At 39.4% G+C, this 21,153-nt stretch overlaps 1 protein-coding gene across 1 annotated transcript in view; it reads left to right on the forward strand.

Moving 5' to 3' along the window:
- Positions 1 to 21,153, forward strand: part of sptlc2b (serine palmitoyltransferase, long chain base subunit 2b) — a 35,624-nt gene that overhangs the window by 14,018 nt on the left and 453 nt on the right. Inside the window, exons 3-12 of the mRNA XM_072444792.1 lie at positions 430 to 584; positions 3,141 to 3,289; positions 4,188 to 4,312; positions 7,968 to 8,061; positions 9,253 to 9,358; positions 10,640 to 10,859; positions 11,958 to 12,084; positions 17,871 to 18,006; positions 18,088 to 18,217; positions 20,759 to 21,153. The exon at positions 20,759 to 21,153 is cut by the window's right edge and continues 453 nt beyond it. Coding sequence (XP_072300893.1) covers positions 430 to 584; positions 3,141 to 3,289; positions 4,188 to 4,312; positions 7,968 to 8,061; positions 9,253 to 9,358; positions 10,640 to 10,859; positions 11,958 to 12,084; positions 17,871 to 18,006; positions 18,088 to 18,217; positions 20,759 to 20,872 — 1,356 coding nt within the window. The 3' untranslated portion in view covers positions 20,873 to 21,153. The remainder of the gene's footprint in view (positions 1 to 429; positions 585 to 3,140; positions 3,290 to 4,187; positions 4,313 to 7,967; positions 8,062 to 9,252; positions 9,359 to 10,639; positions 10,860 to 11,957; positions 12,085 to 17,870; positions 18,007 to 18,087; positions 18,218 to 20,758) is intronic.

Genomic DNA, 21,153 nt, shown 5'->3' on the forward strand with positions numbered 1-21,153 from the left:
TAAACTTAAGTAACATGTAAAGGACATGCACGGTTCTGCCTTCTCTTTTAAAACCATGATCAACTGTGCCAGCATCAGCCCAGTTAATACTAGTGCATACTATTGTTTGCATTGTTAAATTGTAGAACATTCATAAATATTAATGTTTCCTTTAGTTAACCGTATAACGCAATGATTGAAACGTTTTTACAATTTTCTGTTCGGGTTTTTCCTGTTTTTACTGCCAAAAGAACCAGCCTTTCGCTAAATCTGCTGAATCTTCTCTTTTATAGGTCCCTGACATACTAAACTAAACATTTATTCATGCAACCTTGCCAAACAAGTCAAAACATTCATCTGGGTGGAGGCTGTTTTTCTTAATGTCTGGCGTCTGTTGTTGAATTATTTAACACTTAGTTAACTATAGACTTTCTTCTTCTTATCCTGCAGGATTTTGTTCCTCTGTATCAGGACTTTGAGAACTTCTACACTCGAAACTTGTACATGAGGATCAGAGACAACTGGAACCGTCCCATCTGCAGCGTCCCAGGAGCCAAGATGGACCTGATGCACAGAGTGTCCCCGGACTATAACTGGACCTTTCAGTGAGTGTGGACGTGGCTCGTCACATTGGCCCCAGAGTGATCTATTACTGCAGAAAATACTTAAATCCACTGACACAATAACCTGCAGAATAATCCCAGTAAACTCTAAAGATGTGGTCGTCTAAAAGGATTTAAAAACTGTTCTTCTTCCTACTGCTTTTCAAACTTGCTAAAATGTTTTGACTATTTGTTAGTTATTGTCCATGTTGGGTTGGGATTTATTTTAAAACTAGGGCTGGGCAACGATTAAAATTTTTAATCGCGATTAATCACATTATTTCCCTGATTAATCACCATTAATCACATTTTTACGTGCAAAATTCAAAATGAATTCAAAAGAAGTGTAAAGTGCATCAGCATTTTTATTCAGTAGCAGTTAAATAAAATATTAAGTATTCACTTGCCACAAAATCCTGAGCCACAATCATTAAAGATGAACAGGCCACTTCAGAGGTAACGTCAGAAACATTGTAATCTCATTAAACATTAGACACTCAAAACACATTTTAGGAGCAGCAGAACCAGTCTAGTGCCAAATATCCCTAAACCAGAAAACACTTCAGCACAGTTTGTAAATTCTTAGAACTTGACACTAAAGCGCCATAACATTAGTTGTGCAAATAAACACTTAACCAGTTAAATACAAATAAATGCATTGTGTACATTTTAACTTAAACATTGTTATCAAACACAAAACTAAAGCTTATTGCCACTGCCAGGGCATTGAAAAGAACCAGAAAAGTTTGTAGATTCCTAAACTGGGTGTTTTTTTACTCCTCTGCTTACTCACGTTTTCAAGACGCGCGCCAGGCCCTTCTCGCGGATCTCCCCAGCTACGGCGCCCGCCGAGACCTGCTCACGCGGGCCCCCGGCGGGACCTGCTCATGCCGGCGGGACCTGCTCACGCGGGCCCCCGGCGGGCCGGTGGGTTGCCTCGGCTGGCGCCTATAGCCACTGACTTTGTAAAGTTAATAAACCAAAGCCATGGTCCAACATTAAAATCCATTTACACCACGAGAAAAGCAGCACAGCACAACTCCTCCACTGAGCATGTGCAGGACGACTCGACTCCACTGAGCATGTGCAGGACGACTCGACTCCACTGAGCATGTGCAGGACGACTCGACTCCACTGAGCATGTGCAGGACGACTCGGACGCACGTCTGCTGCAGAGTGTATTCTACGCGTCCGGTGCGTTTGTCTTTCTAATGTACACGCGCTCAAATTCTGCGTCGGGCGCAGCGGTTTGTATGAGGCTTTAGAACTGTTGCGGACCAGGGGAATCCGACCTGCGTTAACGCGCGTTAAAATAATTGATCGCGTTAAATAAGTGATGAGTTAACGCGATAATAACGCGTTAACTTGCCCAGTCCTATTTAAAACATTTGATACTTTTATGAAATTAAAGTTATCAATTAAAATCTAAATTCAAATGAATTAGTTGACTTTAAAAGCATGTATCGCAGAGCTGGATAAAGTTATCATAAATATTAAGTATCTCTATGATCTGACAAATATCTGACCCATACTGCCTCTATCTTACAGGATTTCATACAAAAGTAACGCATTATACATGAACGTTCTGGTAAATTAAGGGTTTTATGTTCACTCCCTAAAGTGACTAACAAGTGATTGGTCCTTCTACAGCTGAAATGTTAAAGTTTTCTGAGGAAAATCAAAGGTAAAGAATAAAATATTGAGAATAAAATAGCTCATGTCTTAGTACAATTTGATGCATTAATGAGTGTCCCAGGCTGTGTGGATGTGTGCACAAGCCGGGCGTGGTCCTAATACGCAGCGCTCCAGTTGTAAAGATATTGACCTTGTGTGATAAAAGGGCGAGGCATGATTCACAGCCTGATGAAGAAAGCGGTTTCAGTCACACAGTCATACAGTGAAGTGCAGTAATATGACTTTGTGTGGAAATGAGTTTTGGTTCTGTTGCTATTGTGAAATCATGGTTCAGATACTCGGTGGTGTCGGTGTAGGCGTGTTCCATTGTAGAAATAGATTCAGTTGTAGTCATCTGGACTCGAAAACGATACGTTTCGTCACTTCTGCAATACTCTGTGGTGTTTACCTTTTGTTTAAAAGAAATGTAAACTCGGTGACATTTTTGCAGTTTTAGCTTTCTTTTATTTATTTATTTGAAAGCGTTCTAGTCTTTATTAAAATCTTCTCCCCTTAGTTTATAAAGCATTATTTGGAGTGTACTTTGAGGCCCTAAACCCTCTATATTCAGCCTGAACTGTTCATTTATGGATCAATGTGTCTGAAATGAATTGAATAGAGATGATATCTTCTTTTCCATCGTACAATCATATGTTTTACTTATGTACTCGCCAATGCCATTTGTTTAATGGGCATTTAAGGAAAAACAGTCTTGCCATGTGGACTGATTGCTCTGTTAGTGATGCAAACTAGTGATATTTTGCAAACGGTAACTTAATATGTTGCCTCGTCGAAGAGGAAAGAGCCGATTATACAGATGGCTACTCACATTTATTCAAAACCAACATTTTCTTTACCAAGCGGGTCATTTTTCCTTTTTTCCAGGCACACGGGTCAAGTGGTGAAGGACGTCATCAACATGGGCTCGTACAATTACCTGGGCTTCGCAGAGAAAACTGGGGCCTGTGCTGAGGCCGCGCTGGAGGCCGCTCACACGTACGGCGTCGGCGTGAGCAGCACCAGATCTGAGATGGGTAAGGCCTGACTCATGATGTAAGGTCACAATTGGGCTGCAGCAGGTCAAGGGGAATCCAGTTTTGCAGTCCACCATCAGGACGGTTCTGGGCTTCTCCTCTCAGTCGTGTCGGTCAGCTGCAAGAGCACGTTACTGCCGCGCTGCTCCGCCGCTCGGTCAAACTGCTGTAAATCCTCTTTGGAATGACATTGTGCAATATTCTAGTCAAATTGTACATGAAAATCATATTTGTCGATATATTTATTTAAGTTAAGTGTAAATATATTCCGTTTGTACTGGGGGTATAGCTGATGCATAATATAAAAATAGACCGTTTTATTCTACTGTTTCTTATTTTCAAAACTCTTCTTATGCTGGTCGGATGCATATCTGTAATAAATATTTTCCCCTTGGATGTGATTCTCATTCTAGTCCAGGAAAAAAGTATCATTTAAAACAGTGGTGAGTGTCATAACACATTTTAATAATGGTAATTTGATCCTGACCGTAATAATATTGAGATTCAAAGCAGATTCAATTAAGTTTGACACTTGGATGAACACTAAGATAGGCAATATTTGCACTAAAAGTAATAGAAACCCATATATACAGTAACTACATGCTACATTGAACCCTATATCATGATTTTTTTGGTGTATGCCCCAAACATACTTCTAAATCTTGAATGTACTGGTAGTCTGTATTCTCTCGTATTTATGGGTTTCGGTCACATGATCACTCCTTGTTTTGAAGGACTTTAGAAGACTTCCCCTTTCAAAAATATAAGATTTTGATTTGAAACCCATGTATACGGCCTATTCATAAAACAATATTGTGAGCAGTTGACGTCTTATCTTTAGTTTTTGCAATACAGCAGATGATCTTGAAAGAAAGATTGACGAAACGTGTTGTTTTAGGAAACCTGGACATTCACGAGGAGCTGGAGACGCTGGTTGCCCGGTTTCTTGGCGTGGAGGCGACGATGGTGTTTGGCATGGGCTTCGCTACAAATTCCATGAACATTCCTGCGCTGACGGGAAAGGTGAGGGAGTTCTGCTTCTGTCAAATAAACCCTCAACGCACTTTCTTTGTTTATTAACATGTAATCATTTGGGTTTACTCTACCGTACATTACAAATAAGTTCATTTGAGGTGATTGCCTCGTGAACTTATCAGTATTTCACAGTTACACTCAAAATGTGATGGTATTTGGCAAAGGTAAATTAACTTAAATTAAGGCTTTTGAAGACAACTTTGTGCTTTGGGATTTGTTTGAAAAGTAAATTATAATATCGCCTTCAGACAACTTAGATTTTTGAACTTTTAATCTTTTTGTTTTTGTGAATATAGTCATTAACTCTGACGTCATAGTTTCCATGGAAACCATCAACTCAAGTAAGGTCACAGAGATGCATATTGAACTGTAAAGCACAATTGACATGAATTAAAACTGGGATGATTGATTCGATTTACATATATTTATTTTTTATCTGCACTAAGCAATGCTTAACTTTAAAATTTAAATTTAATTTAAAGTAATTTTAGTCAGTTTGACCCATATATTATGGAAAATAAAGGAGACATACTATGCTTTTTACTTAGTGTTGAACTATAACAAAAGTGGATCATCATTTTACATTTTATTCATTGTAAACTTCAATATTGATCTAAAATGGCTTAATAGAAACGGGGCCATCGGCTTCCTGTTCATAGGTGCTTTGCTTGAAATGCATTATATACGTATCAATCGCCATAGAGACAAGAAAATGAGAAAGTATTTTTTAAATACTTTTAAATTTGTTGAAATTGGTAGCTGTGTCTCAGACCACATGACCCTGACCTGTGGAGTGCCCCAAGGGTCAGTCCTGGGTCCCCTTCTGTTCAACCTCTACATGCTGCCGTTGGGTCAGTTGATACGCAGTGAAAATGTGTCCTATCACAATTATGCAGACGACACTCAGATCTATGTTTCACTATCGGCAGGTGACTATGGACCAGTAGATTCACTCTGTCACTGCATCCAACAGATCAGTGTGTGGATGCAAAACAACTTTCTCCAGCTGAACTCAGACAAGACTGAAATAATCGTTTTTGGCCCACAGAAACAAAGAGAAAGTGTTAGCGGTCACCTCCAGAGTCTCGCTCTAAAACCTACAAACCAAATTAGAAATCTGGGGGTAATAATGGACTCAGACTTGAACTTTAATAGCTACGTCAAATCAATAACATCAGCAGCTTTTTACCATCTAAAAAACATTGCCAAAATCAAAAATATAGTGTCAAAACCAGATTTAGAGAGACTTATCCACGCGTTTGTCTCCAGTAGATTAGACTACTGTAACGGCCTGCTCACTGGTCTCTCCAAACGAGCTGTAAAACAGCTGCAGTACATCCAGAACGCTGCTGCTCGGGTCCTGACTAGAACCAGGAAGTATGATCACATTAGTCCTGTTCTCAGGTCTCTGCACTGCCCCCTGTGGCTCAGAGAATAGACTTTAAAGCAGCTCTGCTTGTGTACAAGTCTCTCCATGGCCTAGCACCAAAGTACATCTTGGACATGTTAGTGCCATATGAACCATCTCGGACTCTGAGGACCTCAGGGACCGGCCTCCTGCTGGTGCCCAGAGTCAGGACTAAACATGGACCGGCCTCTTGCTGGTGCCCAGAGTCAGGACAAAACATGGGGAATCTGCGTTTCAGTTTTATGCAGCTAAAATCTGGAACATTCTTCCTGAAGATGTGAGACAGGCTTCTACTCTGACAATGTTCAAATCTAAGCTAAAAACAGTTTTGTTTAGCTGCGCATATGACTGAAAGGATTTTTTCTTTGCACTCTTCTCTTTTGTTTGTGATTTTATTAGTTTAAACAATCAGTTGGATTGATAATTTTTAATTTAGTTAATGTTATTGTATTTCTGTTTCTGTAATTTCTTTGTGATTTTAATGCATTTTTCCTGCTGTGAAGCACTTTGAATTGCCTTGTGTATGAAATGTGCTCTACAAATAAACTTGCCTTGCCTAAACAAACAATGGCAAAATATAAGAAATTGAATATTTTTATCTTTAGATATATTTTTTTTAAATTTGTATATATATATATGTATTTTTTCAGCAATAAAAATACCTAAAATTTATAAAATAAAAGATAAATCTCCATTAAATTTTCTTTTCACACAATAGAACTATAACTGTCCTCTGAAGTGCTTGTCCCATTGAAGATTTGTTGATATGTCATAGAGCAAAGATGTGCACGTACAACATTAACCAAGTCAATCTGTCATTTAAATTGTCCTGCTTCAGTTAAAAAATGTGGTGTTGCTTTTTCGGCCAACGTAGTATGTAACCGTGATCTTTTTGTTCTGCCATAAAATGTGACCTGAACAAGACGAACAAAACAAAGAGTCCACAGAGCTTCATCAATTGTTAACTGCACCTGTTGCTTTGTGGCGAGCTTCTACTGTGTCACGGGACAATGGAGTGGGGTGTTGCATAACTCGCATTGAAGAAGAAGAAGAAGGAAAAAGAAAATGGTGTAACTTTAAGAATTGTTTGAGAATATGATCTGGGCATTTCCGAATGGTTAATCATTTCAGTAATTTTTTCCCAATTATTGACCATTCACAAATTATGTGTTTCCAATCGTCTGCTGTTCAGATGTCCACGGCCGGTCCTCTGTCAGTAGAAGCATGTGGTTTGGAGTAGTATTATATTAAGTCTTTTCTCATTTGCCCGATGTCTCATGTCTCCACCTTTCATAGACTACGGTAAATATATATATATATATATATATATATATATATATAATTTACCGTAGTCTATGAAAGATATATATATATATATTTTTTTTTTAATTTAACTCTATTTTGTCTTTCAGAAATTTCAGTTCCTAAATCTGATCACAAACACGTTAGACCACGGGAATGAAAGAAAATTAAAGATTTCACTATTGTTTGATCACAGTCTCAATAATTGTAACACTAAAATTTGATATGGTGACATCCCTTGTGTAGGGTTTTGTGTTCGCTGCCATAGCAACACATTGTGTGCTATTCAGTTTTTCTCCCATCCGCCCCGTCCACTTTCTGCTGTTTTGCCTTTTCCTTTATTGACTTACGTTTAATATTCTTTTGACTTACGTTTAATATTTCTCTTGAACTGGTTGTCATTTTTGCCCAGCTGTAACTGGAGCCGAGTCAGAACCGGTTTTCTGCTGAACTGGTTCTGAAACGGCACCGGCCCAGAACCGGCCTCTGGAACAGTTTTGTGTCAAACGGGTTAACTATGTAATGCTGACATTTCCTTGTAAAAAGACCAGAATTGAGTCATTCAAATCTGGACCAACGGGTCAATGTGCAACACGTGACAAGCGCTTACTGTAAAATACCATTGGCAAATCACATGCTTCCTCAACGAACTCTTGGATGACTTTTTTAAACGAAGGAACCGTATGTAGCCTGCACTCCTACTGGTTTAAAGGGGAACTACAATTCATGATTGGCCGCAAGTTGAAGGAACTGGCAACTCAAATGACAACATAATAAAAAAATGCACATGAATTAAGAATAAATCAGCATCAAAATTGTCACCAGAAAAAGCTATAATATATGTTTACCTCATATCTGGGGACATAGACTTGGTAAGTTTATGAAAGTTGAAATCTAAATTTTACATCGAGTTTCTTGTCTCGTTCTTTGCAGGGTTGTCTCATCTTGAGCGACGAGCTGAATCACGCGTCTCTCGTTCTGGGCGCTCGTCTGTCCGGCTCCACAATCCGAGTCTTCAAACACAACAGTGAGTAACTGCGAAACTTACTTCTGTTGTCACATAACTGTAATAATGATTCATTTCTATGTTGCTGTTGATGAGGAAAACTTTAGTCTTAATTGTGAGCTCTAAACTTTTCACTTGTGATAAATGATAAATGGTCGTATGTAAATGTCACTTCATTTCCTGGTTTGTTGGGCCCTCAAACATTTGCATCAACCATTCACATCCATGCATCAGTGCAGATACTTGCACTCAGTTTGCACTTAATATTATAGGTTTAAAGGTTGTATGTTTGTAAATGTAACTTTTTAACTTCTTCTCCTCATGGAAATGTTATTGCTTTACCTGGAATGTTCTTTAGTGTGTATCTGTTTTGTATGATATAAGCGGCTACATCAAAATATTGTAAAATATGATATGGTATTGAAACTAAACAAGAACTTTAAAGCTGCAGAATCCAGTTATCCAGTTTCTAAAAGTACAATTTATTTGAGAAACAAGCTGCAACAAAAGCAAAGCCAAATGAAACACTTCAGTCATTGTAATTTGTCACAGAAGTTACTTATAATAACTAATAATTATAATATAACTAATACAATTATCCAATTCAGCATTAAGCATTTGAAACAGTTAACCAATTCATCAATTCCATTACTACATGAAATACTGAAGCTGCAGTTCTAAAATACACACATTTAAATGATCATTATTATCCTTAACCTCTTAAAATACAGTCGACTTAATTATCACTATTGTCCTCTAAAAAACACAAAGAATTACTAAATTAATGTACAACTTTACTTACAGCACAATTTGCCACGGAATTTATTTGCATTATAAAATCTTTGTTTACTGTATCATCACATAGAAATACATGTTACACACTGCTACTTTTAAGTATATCAACTAAAATGTACTTATTGGACTCTCTAAAGCCCAGATCTTATTGCAATACATAAAATATCTGTGTCAACCAAAGCCAACTGTCTCTTATTTGTTGGTGGAGGGAGCGGCTTTTTAGTTTAACAAGAGACTTGTTTCAGTTCAGTCCGATAGATGCCGACACGAGAAACCGGGAAGACTATTTGTGTAATGAAATCATAAAACATACATGCTTAAAATCTCCCATTGTCCTTGGAGATCCTCGCGTGACCTTTCTAAGAAGATAAATACACCTTTGTAACTGAATCCTTTGTTTAATCACACGTTTGGCAGATATGCAGAGCCTGGAGAAGCTGCTGAGGGACGCCATTGTTCACGGGCAGCCGAGAACCCACCGACCCTGGAAGAAAATCCTCATTGTGGTGGAAGGCATTTACAGGTACACGCATCATCCATGTCATGTTTTATAACACGCCGCTGTTAAATCGATCTGTTTCTACTGTTTAAGCTAGTATAAATAAAGCTGTGATTTAGCACATTGTGGCGTCAGGCATGAAAGCTTGGTCTTTAAGGTGCAACATTTCAGTGAAAATAAAAGATCAGTACTTGTTATTTATGTTGACCTACTGGTTTACACGCTTGTTGACTTATAATATTTGAAGTACTACATAAATATGCCTTTTAACTTGACAGAAAAGAAGAGTGTCCTTGTGTCCAATGCGTCTTATTATTGTCTTAATTTGTTCCTTTGCTTTTGTATTGTATCAACCAGCAACCAATCAATGTTTCTCTGTGAGAGTGTCAGACATAATCAATGCACCTTTCTCTAATGCATTCTTAACAGAGCTGCTTTGGCTCTCGGGGCTGTGAAGGTGTTGATTTATTTGCCAAAATAGACAGTGTTTGCACTCACAGAAAATCACCTTCACTTAAAGGTTAAACAGAGTGAATATTATGGCCCAAAGCTTTGGACAAAGAGGGCGTGGAGTTCTCTGAACAAGACATCATATGTTTTATCTGTGTAGTTAGTGTTGCCTTTAACCCATCACTGTACTGTTAGTCTATTGTTGTTGCTTTGTGTAGAATGTTGACCTGGTTTTAATGCTTTTAATGCAATGGAAAGCACTTTGGGTCAGTTGTTGTTGTTGTTGTTGTTATAAAATGCTGTTCTTCTTCCTCTTCTCCTTCCTCTTCTTCCTCTTTTAATACTTTATATTATGTCTGATGCAGTGAGCAAATAAACTCTTGACTGTTTATTATTATTACCAGGATGAAAGTATTGTAAAAAGATCAGTGTCACTGATGGTTCCCAACATTATGTTTACATTCACGCCAATCATTAGCTGATTTTTGGAGTTATCAGATTATGGAAATGTCATGTAAACAGTTACATCTGCTGTAGTGTTGACAAAGAAAATTATGTTTGTATAAGATGAGGTGAAAAATGGATATACTGCGATTGTTCTTTTGGATATGTGCAACATTTGAATATTGAGTACATAGCATAGTGTATAAAGTGATATTTCTTCACTTTTCTCATCAAGTTTACAGTCCATTCATGTTTTTGCGATACCTAAACATTAACCATGACATTTCCAGCCACATTTTGGCACAGTTTTTATGGATTGACATAATTAATTGCCATAATATCATCTGAATATTGTCACGATATACATTTTTGTCGACCACCCTCAGTGTATTTTCTTCCGTTGTCTTCCAGTATGGAGGGGTCGATGGTACGCCTGCCTGAGATCATTGCCCTGAAGAAGCGTTACAAAGCTTATCTTTACCTGGATGAGGCCCACAGCATCGGAGCCCTGGGACCCAACGGCCGAGGCGTGGTGGACTACTTCGGGCTGGACCCCAAAGACGTGGACATCATGATGGGGACGTTTACCAAAAGCTTTGGGGCAGCGGGAGGATACATCGGAGGCAAAAAGGTTTGAATTAAGGCTACAAAAATGCTGTACAGAATGTGACGATATACATTTTTAAAACAAATACTATTTCTATGTTGTGTACTAACATTTCACGCTCTATTTTGATACTAAATAATAGACAATACTGTTTTAAATAACACAATGATCATAAAAAATAAAACACAATTGATATTATTTTCTTTATGTTACCATGCAGGTCATATTTTGTCCTGTTTATGTGATCAATACTTCCAGTTTCAATACTTATTTATACTTTTGACAAACGGCACCCGGGGGTCAAATGGCCGCGCAGTTTCAGGAACCGCCGGACTTCTCTTATAGCGTCATGGCTAACCTTAACCTTAACCCTAACCCTAACCCTAACGGCTCTAAAACGTGGTCAAATAGTGGCGCAGTTTCAGGAGCCGCGGCGCGTGGCCGGCACAAAAATAACATGGCAGCTTCGTCCGCGCACCGCGGCTCTGCAGACACTCCCATATAAATAACACAAAAGAGGACTGTGGTCAACACAAATACTGTATTTAGTTAAGTATTGTTTTAGATTTATAAAGAAGGACTTATCAAAGTTTTGGGCTAAAAAGTCTTCACCTTGTTACAAATCGAATGCATAATTTCAAGAGGCAATAGAGGTTTAGGCAAAAAATAAAAATAATAAGATTCATTAGGAGAGGAATAGATTAATTTGATGTTTTGCTTTAAACTTTGCTACTGTCTAACTGAAATATCGTGATATCGCATCGTCAAAAGTCTGAATAATATAGTGGGCTGTCACAATATATCGGATTTCAAGGTTTTTTTCTTAAATGCATTGTTTTGTTGCAACAGCAGCTAAAAAAACACAGGGAACTACATAGATCCAGATCTATAAATGTTGAAATTAGCATTATTAAGACGTTTTAATCTTAATTCTTTGGAAAATCACAGTAATGTTTTAAATGAATATTGTCATAGTGTATTACTGTGAGATTTGCATATTGTTACATCCCTAGTCTAAAATTAAGAACTATTTTACACTCCTCAATATCATAATAACACATTTACTGACCAAAAACTGCAGCGTGTCTAATTATATTGTGCACATTTGTGTTGTTCTGCCAGGATCTGATTGACTACTTGAGGACACATTCCCACAGTGGACTTTATGCCACCTCCATGTCGCCCCCTGTGGCCCAACAGATCATCAGCTCCATGAAGATCATCATGGGAGAGGATGGGACTCCACTGGGTGAGTAACACCAGAGAGAATCATATCATATAAATAGGGCTGGGCAACAATTACATGTTTTAATCGCGATTAATCGCATTATTTCCCTGATTAATCACGATTAATCGCATTTTTACGTGCAAAATTCAAAATGAATTCAAAAAAAGTGTAAAGTGCATCAGCATTTTTATTCAGTAGCTGTTAAATAAAATATGAAGTATTCACTTGCCACAAAATCCTGAGCCACAATCATTAAAGATGAACAGGCCACTTCAGAGGTAACGTCAGAAACATTGTAATCTCATTAAACATTAGACACTCAAAACACATTTTAGGAGCAGCAGAACCAGTCTAGTACCAAATGTCCCTAAACCAGAAAACACTTCAGCACAAATTGTAGAATTTGACACTAAAGCACCATAACATTAGTTGTGCAAACAAACACTTAACCAGTTAAATACAAATAAATACATTGTGTACATTTTAACTTAAACAATGTTATCAAACACAAAACTAAAGCTTATTGCCACTGCCAGGGCATTGAAAAGAACCAGAAAAGTTTGTAGATTCCTAAAACTGGGTGTTTTTTTTACTCCTCTGCACTAAGCCAGTTGCTAAGGCACCAGATTATTCACGTTTTCAAGACGCGCGCCGGGCCCTTCTCGCGGATCTCCCCAGCTACGGCCCCCGGCGAGACCTGCTCACGCGGGCCCCCGGCGGGACCTGCTCACGCGGGCCCCCGCGGGCCCCCGGCGGGACCTGCTCACGCGGGCCCCCGGCGGGCCGGTGGATTGCCTCGGCTGGCGCCTATAGCCGCTGACTTTGTAAAGTTAATAAACCAAAGCCATGGTCCAACATTAAAATCCATTTACACCACGAGAAAAGCAGCACAGCACAACTCCTCCACTGAGCATGTGCAGGACGACTCAGACGCACGTCTGCTGCTGATTGTATTCTGCGCGTCCGGTGCGTTTGTCTTTCTAATGTACACGCGCTCAAATTCTGCGTCGGGCGCAGCGGTTTGTATGAGGCTTTAGAACTGGTGCGGACCAGGGGAATCCAACCTGCGTTAATGCGCGTTAAAATAATTGATCGCGTTAAATAATTGATTAGTTAACGCGATAATAACGCGTTAACTTGCCCAGCCCTACATATAAATATATATTTTTGTAATTAATCAGAAATGCAAAAACATAGCTGTAAATATTTTAATCACGTTCAGCACAAAAAGTGAATGTAAAGTACCAGAAGTGGCTAAATACATTGTTTATATACACTTGTATTATACTGCACATTTCTGTTTGAATAACTAGTTTATCTACACTTTTTGTCCATTGAGACTTTGAAATATGGTGACTGAAAGGCTTCTAGACAGAGAATATTTGCAACTAAAGACTATTATTAATAAGAATCAAACATTTCTTATTTAATAATTTAACTTTTTCTTAAGTTTTAGAGTCTGTATAGTCCTGATAATTATTAGATTCTTATTTTCGATCGACTAGTTGCAGCCCTATTAATATTCATTATACTCTTAATTGTCCATCCCTTTTCGAGTAATAATACACCACCCACCTCTAAAACACAGTTAATGGGAACACACTGGATTATTGACTGTAATGTAGTTCCTCACATTTCCACTAGATGGTGCCATGGCTCCACGTCACCGCACTGGCCGTGTCACCTTGCCTCTGTTTGAACCAGGTCTCAACTTTCTCTTGTACTTTGCCGCTCTTTGTGTTTGTTTTCCTTTGGCCGTTATCCCCATAGCGATAAAAGCCATATCGAGGCTCTACTGGGAATGATTAACCAGCGCGTAAAGACTGTACCACTTCAACCGCTTTGACCGATATGCGAGCTAATGACCTTTCCTCCTGGGGTACACGGGCGTTGCTGTGATTTATTTGCTCTCGATAGTCGCAGAACATAAATCAACAACAATCAAAGTTTCCTGGACCGTGCACAAAGTTACCAGATATTGCTTATTTTGAAAGAACAGGCCCTACTTTGTGGCGCTCGATTGAGGCTTTTAAAACACAGATGTGAAGTCAAACTTCTACAATGCAAAATGGAACAAATGAAATGGCTTCACAATCTGATTCATTTGAATTAGAGCTGGGTTGAAATAATTGATTTTCCGATTTTTAAGCGATTCGCATATTAATGACCGATTATCGATCCGTACGTCCAAAGATCGATTTTTATTTTTTTTATTTTTTTTTAAATTAAAATTATTTTCTACATTTCCCTCAGTGAACTTCAATCTACCTTCAAGAAAGATAATTCAGGACTCCTGGATTATGTTTCTTGAAGGTAGATTGACCCTTAACCTTTTCATCAGTCTTCCAGCCATCAGTAACTACCAATACTTGTAAGATTTGCTGTTTAATATTGATATAATACTAGTTTTAATATGTTGCTTCTCTACACAGTCATGAAGTGAAGGAAACGGTTCAAATACATTTTTCATTTTTAATAACATTAACCCCCGGATCGAATCGAAATCGGATCGAATCGGAAATCAGATCGAAATCGGAGCGAATCGGATGGGATCTGAGAAATCGGAAAAAAACGATTTTGAAACGTAAAAATCGGAATCGAATCGATTCTTGAAATTTGAATCGAAACCCAGCTCTAATTTGAATATTGTCTTGAGTTTAGGGAGGAGAAGATCTGTGCGTGGAGCTAGAACTGTTGTACTAGAGGAACTTAAATTCAACTTAAACCAGGTAACTTTTCTAGTGGATGAGCTGCCACCCGCTTGTCTCCGTGGAGATGTTATTGCGCTGCCTGGAATGTTCCACAGTATGGCGTTAAAACTTAAGGCCAAGTTGCAAGTCAAGCGGTCACTCACTTATACAACTGTAGATGGAATTCTTGCTAAAAGTGACAGAAAGAAAAAAAAACTCTCTCAAACGTGCTCACTTCATGTATCTCTCTGAGCACAAATCTACTTTTGAGTATTTGGATTATTATACAGTGAAATGAACAGTTATTTACGATTACTGATACTGATTTTCTTTCATTGTCTTATTGTCTTGCGTTACAAAATCAAACTCTCTGAATGACAAAATGATGTTAGCGTGACAAAAGCGGTCAGATAAAAAGTTATTGTGTATTTCAGTGTTCTTTTTACTGTATATATTGAATTATAGAGACGAAAGTTTGCTTCTAAAATTGTCAATCGACCTGAATGATCACTGTACAATACATCCTTAGACGCACGTTCTATAAAATGTGACGAGATGGGCCCATTTTCAATAAGAAGACAGGTTTATCGAGGTAGTTTTTAGCTAGACAGACAAGTTAAAGGCTAAAGTCTGGCACGTTCTTGGCAAAACATAACATCTCCACGCTGTTGCCTAGCGCGTACAAAAAAAGAATACTCAAGAATACCAGGCGTCGTATCCACACAGCTCAACCTGCAAGCTAATGTTGACGCGCTGTCGTGAGTCGGCGCAGTTGTACATTCGAGACGGTTTCAGCGCTTCGACAACGTCACCAGTGTCAGCCGAGGCCGCACACGGACTGACCTCTCCGAGCAGATTCCAGTTTGACAAGAATTCCTCCTGGAAACAATGGCCGTTTGATTGGTTGCAGAGCTGTCACGGTCTGAAGTCTTTGAAGATGCAGAACGCCGAGGCTCAGACCGAGTGACAGTGGATTTGCGTGAGTTTCTGGAACTGGTCTTGGCGGTTTGAGGTCACGTCGCAGAGCTTTTCCATCCATTTTTGCCTGGTTTGTATTGGCAAATGCAAGACTTTTGTTGTTGTTGTTTTGGTGGTAATAATCATGACCAGAGTAACAGTACTTCTCAATCATTGTACTTTTACGTACACTTGGGTAATATATTTGACTTTTACTTTATTAGTTCAAACATTCTGGGTCCTTTTTCCACGTGTCAGCAAACAGCATTATGTTGAGAATATTGAATGATTGTACCGTATTTTCCGGACTATAAGTCGCACCAGCCATAAAATGTATAATAGAGAAGAAGAAAAAACATACATAAGTCACACTGGAGTATGAAATGCGGTTGCAAGTGTGAAAATAACAAATTATATCACATATAAGTCGCTCCGGAGTATAAGTATATATATAAGTATAAGTCGTACCCTGGGCAAAACTATGAAAAAGGTGAAAATACGGTATTTGTGTTTTTTGTGCCTTCAGATATGGCTTTGTTTTCTCACTTCTGTGGTCAATCTTTTCAAAATACCACATTTTCTGCATTATTTATTCATTTATTTTGAAGTTTCAATAACATTACATTTTAAATCCATGTTACTATTGCAATTACTCCCCCAGATACTTTTTACTTTAATTGTGTCATTTCTTGGACCACTACTTTGTGCTCAACACTACTTTATCTGCCTTTGCGCATGATTAATCATTGAACTGCTTTCTAAAACTGAAATTTGACTTTGACATGTGTAATCTTTAGTCATGTGGGCAATGCACTGATAATAACACCTCCAAAAGACCAAAAGCAACAAACAAACGAGCTCAACAAGTGTAAAGCAAAAGAAAAACTAACAAGAAAGACTTCAAAACGATCCCTTTTGTGGTAATACTTGTCTGATGATTGAGTAGATGTGCAGGGTCTTGATTCCATTGTGGTCGTATTGTTCTCCAGCCCGACAGATGCGTGTTGTTGTTGTTGCTGCTGCTGCTGCTTCTGCTGCTGCTGCTGCTGCTGCTGCTGCTGCTGCTGCCGCTGCTGCCGCTGCTTCCTTTAAAGCCATGTGTTGTTGTGTTTCCACGCTCTGATCTCTGCCTGGATTCAAGTGCACAGAGGATCTCCGTGCCGCGTGAGGATTGATGATGTTTAGTTTGACTTTTTCACCTTACAAACAAACCTTAAGAATCGACTTCAAAGGCAGGAGCTGGAAGTTTGTCTGGCTCTTTCCATAGATGACTTTTATATGTTATTTCTCGTACTATTTCTGGCCATAATCGAGGCTGACGAGGCAGTTTTTCATCTGGAATGGAAATCTCATTCAGCAGATGTTTGTCTCGGGATTAACGAGCGCCTCATCTCCCAGGTTAAGCAGTACGACTTTTAAGTCCACAAACAACAATGTACACAGATTTAAGGTGGACCGAATCTTTACTGTCTTAAAAAAGATGAAAAACAGATTTAGTTCCTTTTTAAACAGTATCAGCGGTCCAAACTTTCCTTTCCTTTTCGTATTCTTCGCATCGTAATTATTCACTGAAATTAGTGAATAAGCGCTTTAACCTTTTCTTTTTTTTATTTCCTTCCTTCCAGAGAGAACACAAGATAAGTAAAGAATACATTAGAAAATAAGTGGGTGCCATCCAAAGAAAAGAAGGCTTGAAAAGCATATTTAGTTAAAAATAAATGTCCCATTTTGTCAGTTGTCTGTCGAATTTGGCTTTTGATGTCTCATAATCGCCGGAGCAGTTTGTGATTGTCTTGTTCCCGGCTGACAGCAGGAGTGTGTTCCAAAGATCTGCAGCCATTATACCCATGGTAGGGGTTTTGAGCCCCTCGCTTTCCCCTTTTCACGACTTTCAGAGTCATGCTAGTATGCTAACGGAACACTTCCTGGTTCGCAGAGGATAAAACACTCTATATTGAGATGCAGACAGCACACAGCGGTCCTATTTTGACCATAAGACACACACAATATATCTGTACAGGGACGAAACAAAACTTTATCACTGCAAAAATCATGTTTACATCACTTTTCAATCATTTTCAAAAATCTCCGTTTCTTTTAACGGTTCATTTTATCTTTGTTAAGCTTTACAAATAGCTCATTGGTATTCTCTTCCTTTAGGCGCTGAGCGTCTGAAGCAGCTTTCGGAAAACACCACCTACTTCCGCCAAAGACTCCGTGAGATGGGCTTCATTATCTACGGCAACAACGACTCGCCCGTTGTCCCGCTGATGCTTTACATGCCGGCTAAAATCGGGTAACTCCTCATTCCGTGATTCATTAAACTCCGATGGCATGAACGTGTTTTAGCCTCGTCTGAAACGCTTTGGTCTGGCAGGGCTTTCGGGCGGGAGATGGTGAAGAGGAACATCGGCACGGTGGTGGTGGGTTTCCCGGCGACGCCCATCATAGAGTCCAGAGCGCGCTTCTGCATCTCGGCCGCTCACACCAGGGAAATGCTGGACACGGTTAGTCATCCAACGCCTGAGCCACGACAATCACTGAGTCACCTTTTTCCCAAAGGAGAAGTATGATGCATTCTTCAGGAATTTGGAAGCACTTAAGTCACCTTAGCTTTGGTATTTCCTGTAGCATGAGTTGAAATGATGTGTGCGTCTGGAAAATACCACAAGATCTTAGTTTGCGATGTCATTATGCTGAGATCTAGTCTTGTGCCCTCTGCTGGTGCACTAAGGAGTAAGGCAGTTTGCACCAAGTCAGACTGCAACGATCGGTCATATTTTGATTGTTATCTGGTCAAAATGTCAAAAATAGAATAAACGACCTCTAAGTTTAATCAATAATGCACTTTTTTCATAAATTTTCTTTATCTAGAAGTCGTCGCTCACCATATTTCAACCCTTTTTCTGGTTGAAAATGTATAAAAAGTCTCAATGTGCAATCGAAATATTCACTTGACTACTACAATAATTCAGAGAAAAATCACTTTAAACAAACATTGAGAAAACTTTATGCCTCTGAGACTATAACCCAAAAGACAGATAATCGCAATCTTGATTTGATTGATTTAGATTGATTTACTGTGATATGAATCGATCACTGAGGATGAAACTCTTCAGTTCATATGTTGTATCTGCAGTATAATTAGTCGTCCATCTACAGCTCAAATCTTGACGTTCTGCAAAACCTGAGCAAAACAGAAATAACACAATATAACAAGACAAAACAGTTGCAAGTTGAGCCCCAATTCCGACTCAGTTTGATCTTAAGCCCGTGTACATTTGACATCGCGGTTCAGGCTCAGTTTGAACCGAGAGCGCGAGCGATAATCTCCTTTTTCATTCTCAGAGATCTTACACGGGCCAAGCTGTCTGTAAGAATTACTGCGCGGCTCAGACTTGGGACTTTTATTCGACTTGCCGCGTCTCTCCAAAGCCTCTTCATTCGTCTTCCCGAGGAGCGTGTCAACACCGCATGTAATAGCCCGTTTAAGCGGCATCAGCTCGCCTTTGTAGAGCGCTCCCAGTCGCCGCTTTTTCCGTCTTTTGGAAAAGCCCAGTCCAGATATTTCAGTGGGATTCAGAGAAAAAAAGAAAGAAAGGAGCGCGGGCCAGGGGAAGGTAAATTGTTTCCAGGTGCCACGCGGTGTTGCAGCGCTGATACGGTCTCTTGTGGAAAGACTGGAGGAGTTTGTGGTTACCGTGGGAGCCGCCTGTTCACCTTGGCTTCAGTCGTTTTACTGCAGCGCCGTTACACGTTAAAAACCTGCTGATTCATGTGCGATGTAGGCTCATCACTTCATTTATGACACGTTACATCGATTGGCTCTTTAAGTCAGAACCTGCTCGCTCCAGTTTGGCAGTTTCTCATACAAAATGAGCTTTTATGTGTTGTTTGCTCTCACTTTTATTTGACCAATTAGCTTTGATTTTAGCTGGAAAAGCTAACGACCGGTTGTATAAGCAGCTATTTCATGGAGTTGCCAATTTCTGTAGGATTAATGAATTGTCTTATGGGCTTTCTGTCTTTCTTTCCTCAAATAGGCCTCGTTTTTGCCTCCAATTTACCTCTTCAATTTTACATATCTTAAAGGCGCAATATGTAACTTTTCTGGCGTTGCTTTGCCTCAAATGTTCCATAAAACTATAGTCAATACATAGATAGATCTTTTTATTACTGAACTATTCTTTATTATCTTGGGGTTTAAAATGCTGTCTCTGACCTTTGAGGTGGCGGACGCTCCAGCAAAGTTACAGTGTGCACCTTTAAAAGTCGATGGAAGTATAACAAATATATAATTAAGTGTTTATTACAATTAATCGACGAATCTAAGTGTCACAAATCAAGTGTTTAGACCAAACCAACTCTAAAACACGTATAAAAAAGGCTTCATGTGCTGCCCTGTGGTCGAGTAGTTAAGGCACGGGCAAAAAAAGTCTCCATAAGTCAGCCTTTATTTGGCCGATAGTGTATTTTAAAGGCCTCAAGGTTCAACACAATCAATATGGAAAATATAGATAAAGGCATATTTTCACTAATTTGACTGCTCCCCGCATAATACACAAAGCAAGCACTCTAGTATTTGAATTAAAACTGAATTAAAGTGAACATACTATGCAAAATCCACTTCTTCATCATCATTCGTTTGCTCAAAGTTGTATTTTGATGTTCGAGTTAATCCTGTTACGGGCTCGAGTGCTCAGAAGATTCCTACTTTCACCTTCCCCCTATCCCCCCCACTGCTCTGTTCTTAGCTGAGATTATTTGAAAAATGAAGACTCAGAGTGATACACGTTTGGTTCTAAAATGTCACATAGCAACTTAGAAAGAAACGTGTAAATGACAATCTGCTGTAAGAGGCGGGGCTTATCGTTGAACAGGAAGTCAACTATTACTACAACGTTTTGGATCTATATTGCGGTTTACAAGGAACAAAATGTAAAAGAAAAAAAGATCTGCTTATGTTATAGTAGGACCCTGGTGAAAAAGCATACCTTGTCTTCTTTATCTTTGTATAAACACTCTGAAACCGTGCACTTGTTTTGCAGGCACTGGCCGCCATCAGTGAAGTGGGCGACCTGCTGCAGCTGAAGTACTCCCGGCGCCAGAAGACCCTCTCCTCTCTGAGCTGGAAGTCCGAGGAGAGCCTGCTCCAGGACTGAGCCTCCCGGGCCTCCGTCCACCCGCCTCCGGCTACCGAACATGAAGCTCAACATCCCCACCGTCGCCCCCCACCACCTTTACAACCCCTCCTGCCCCCGTCGAAAGACCAAAGCCTTCATCGTCCAGCACTGATCCGAAAGATAAATAGATCCCTCCATTTGTCGCGTGTGTTCCCACAAAACGTCTGCTTGCGGTTTGTCCTGGCTGTGTACGACTGCATCGCTCCGTGTCTTGTCCCTGTGTGCACATCTCATGAATGTCCTGAAAATGTGCACTAAGA

The sequence above is a fragment of the Eucyclogobius newberryi genome, unplaced genomic scaffold (genome assembly GCF_026437365.1).
Source record: "Eucyclogobius newberryi isolate DKJ021-1_F unplaced genomic scaffold, fEucNew1.0.hap1 SCAF_1, whole genome shotgun sequence".
NCBI classification, from domain to species: domain Eukaryota; kingdom Metazoa; phylum Chordata; class Actinopteri; order Gobiiformes; family Gobiidae; genus Eucyclogobius; species Eucyclogobius newberryi.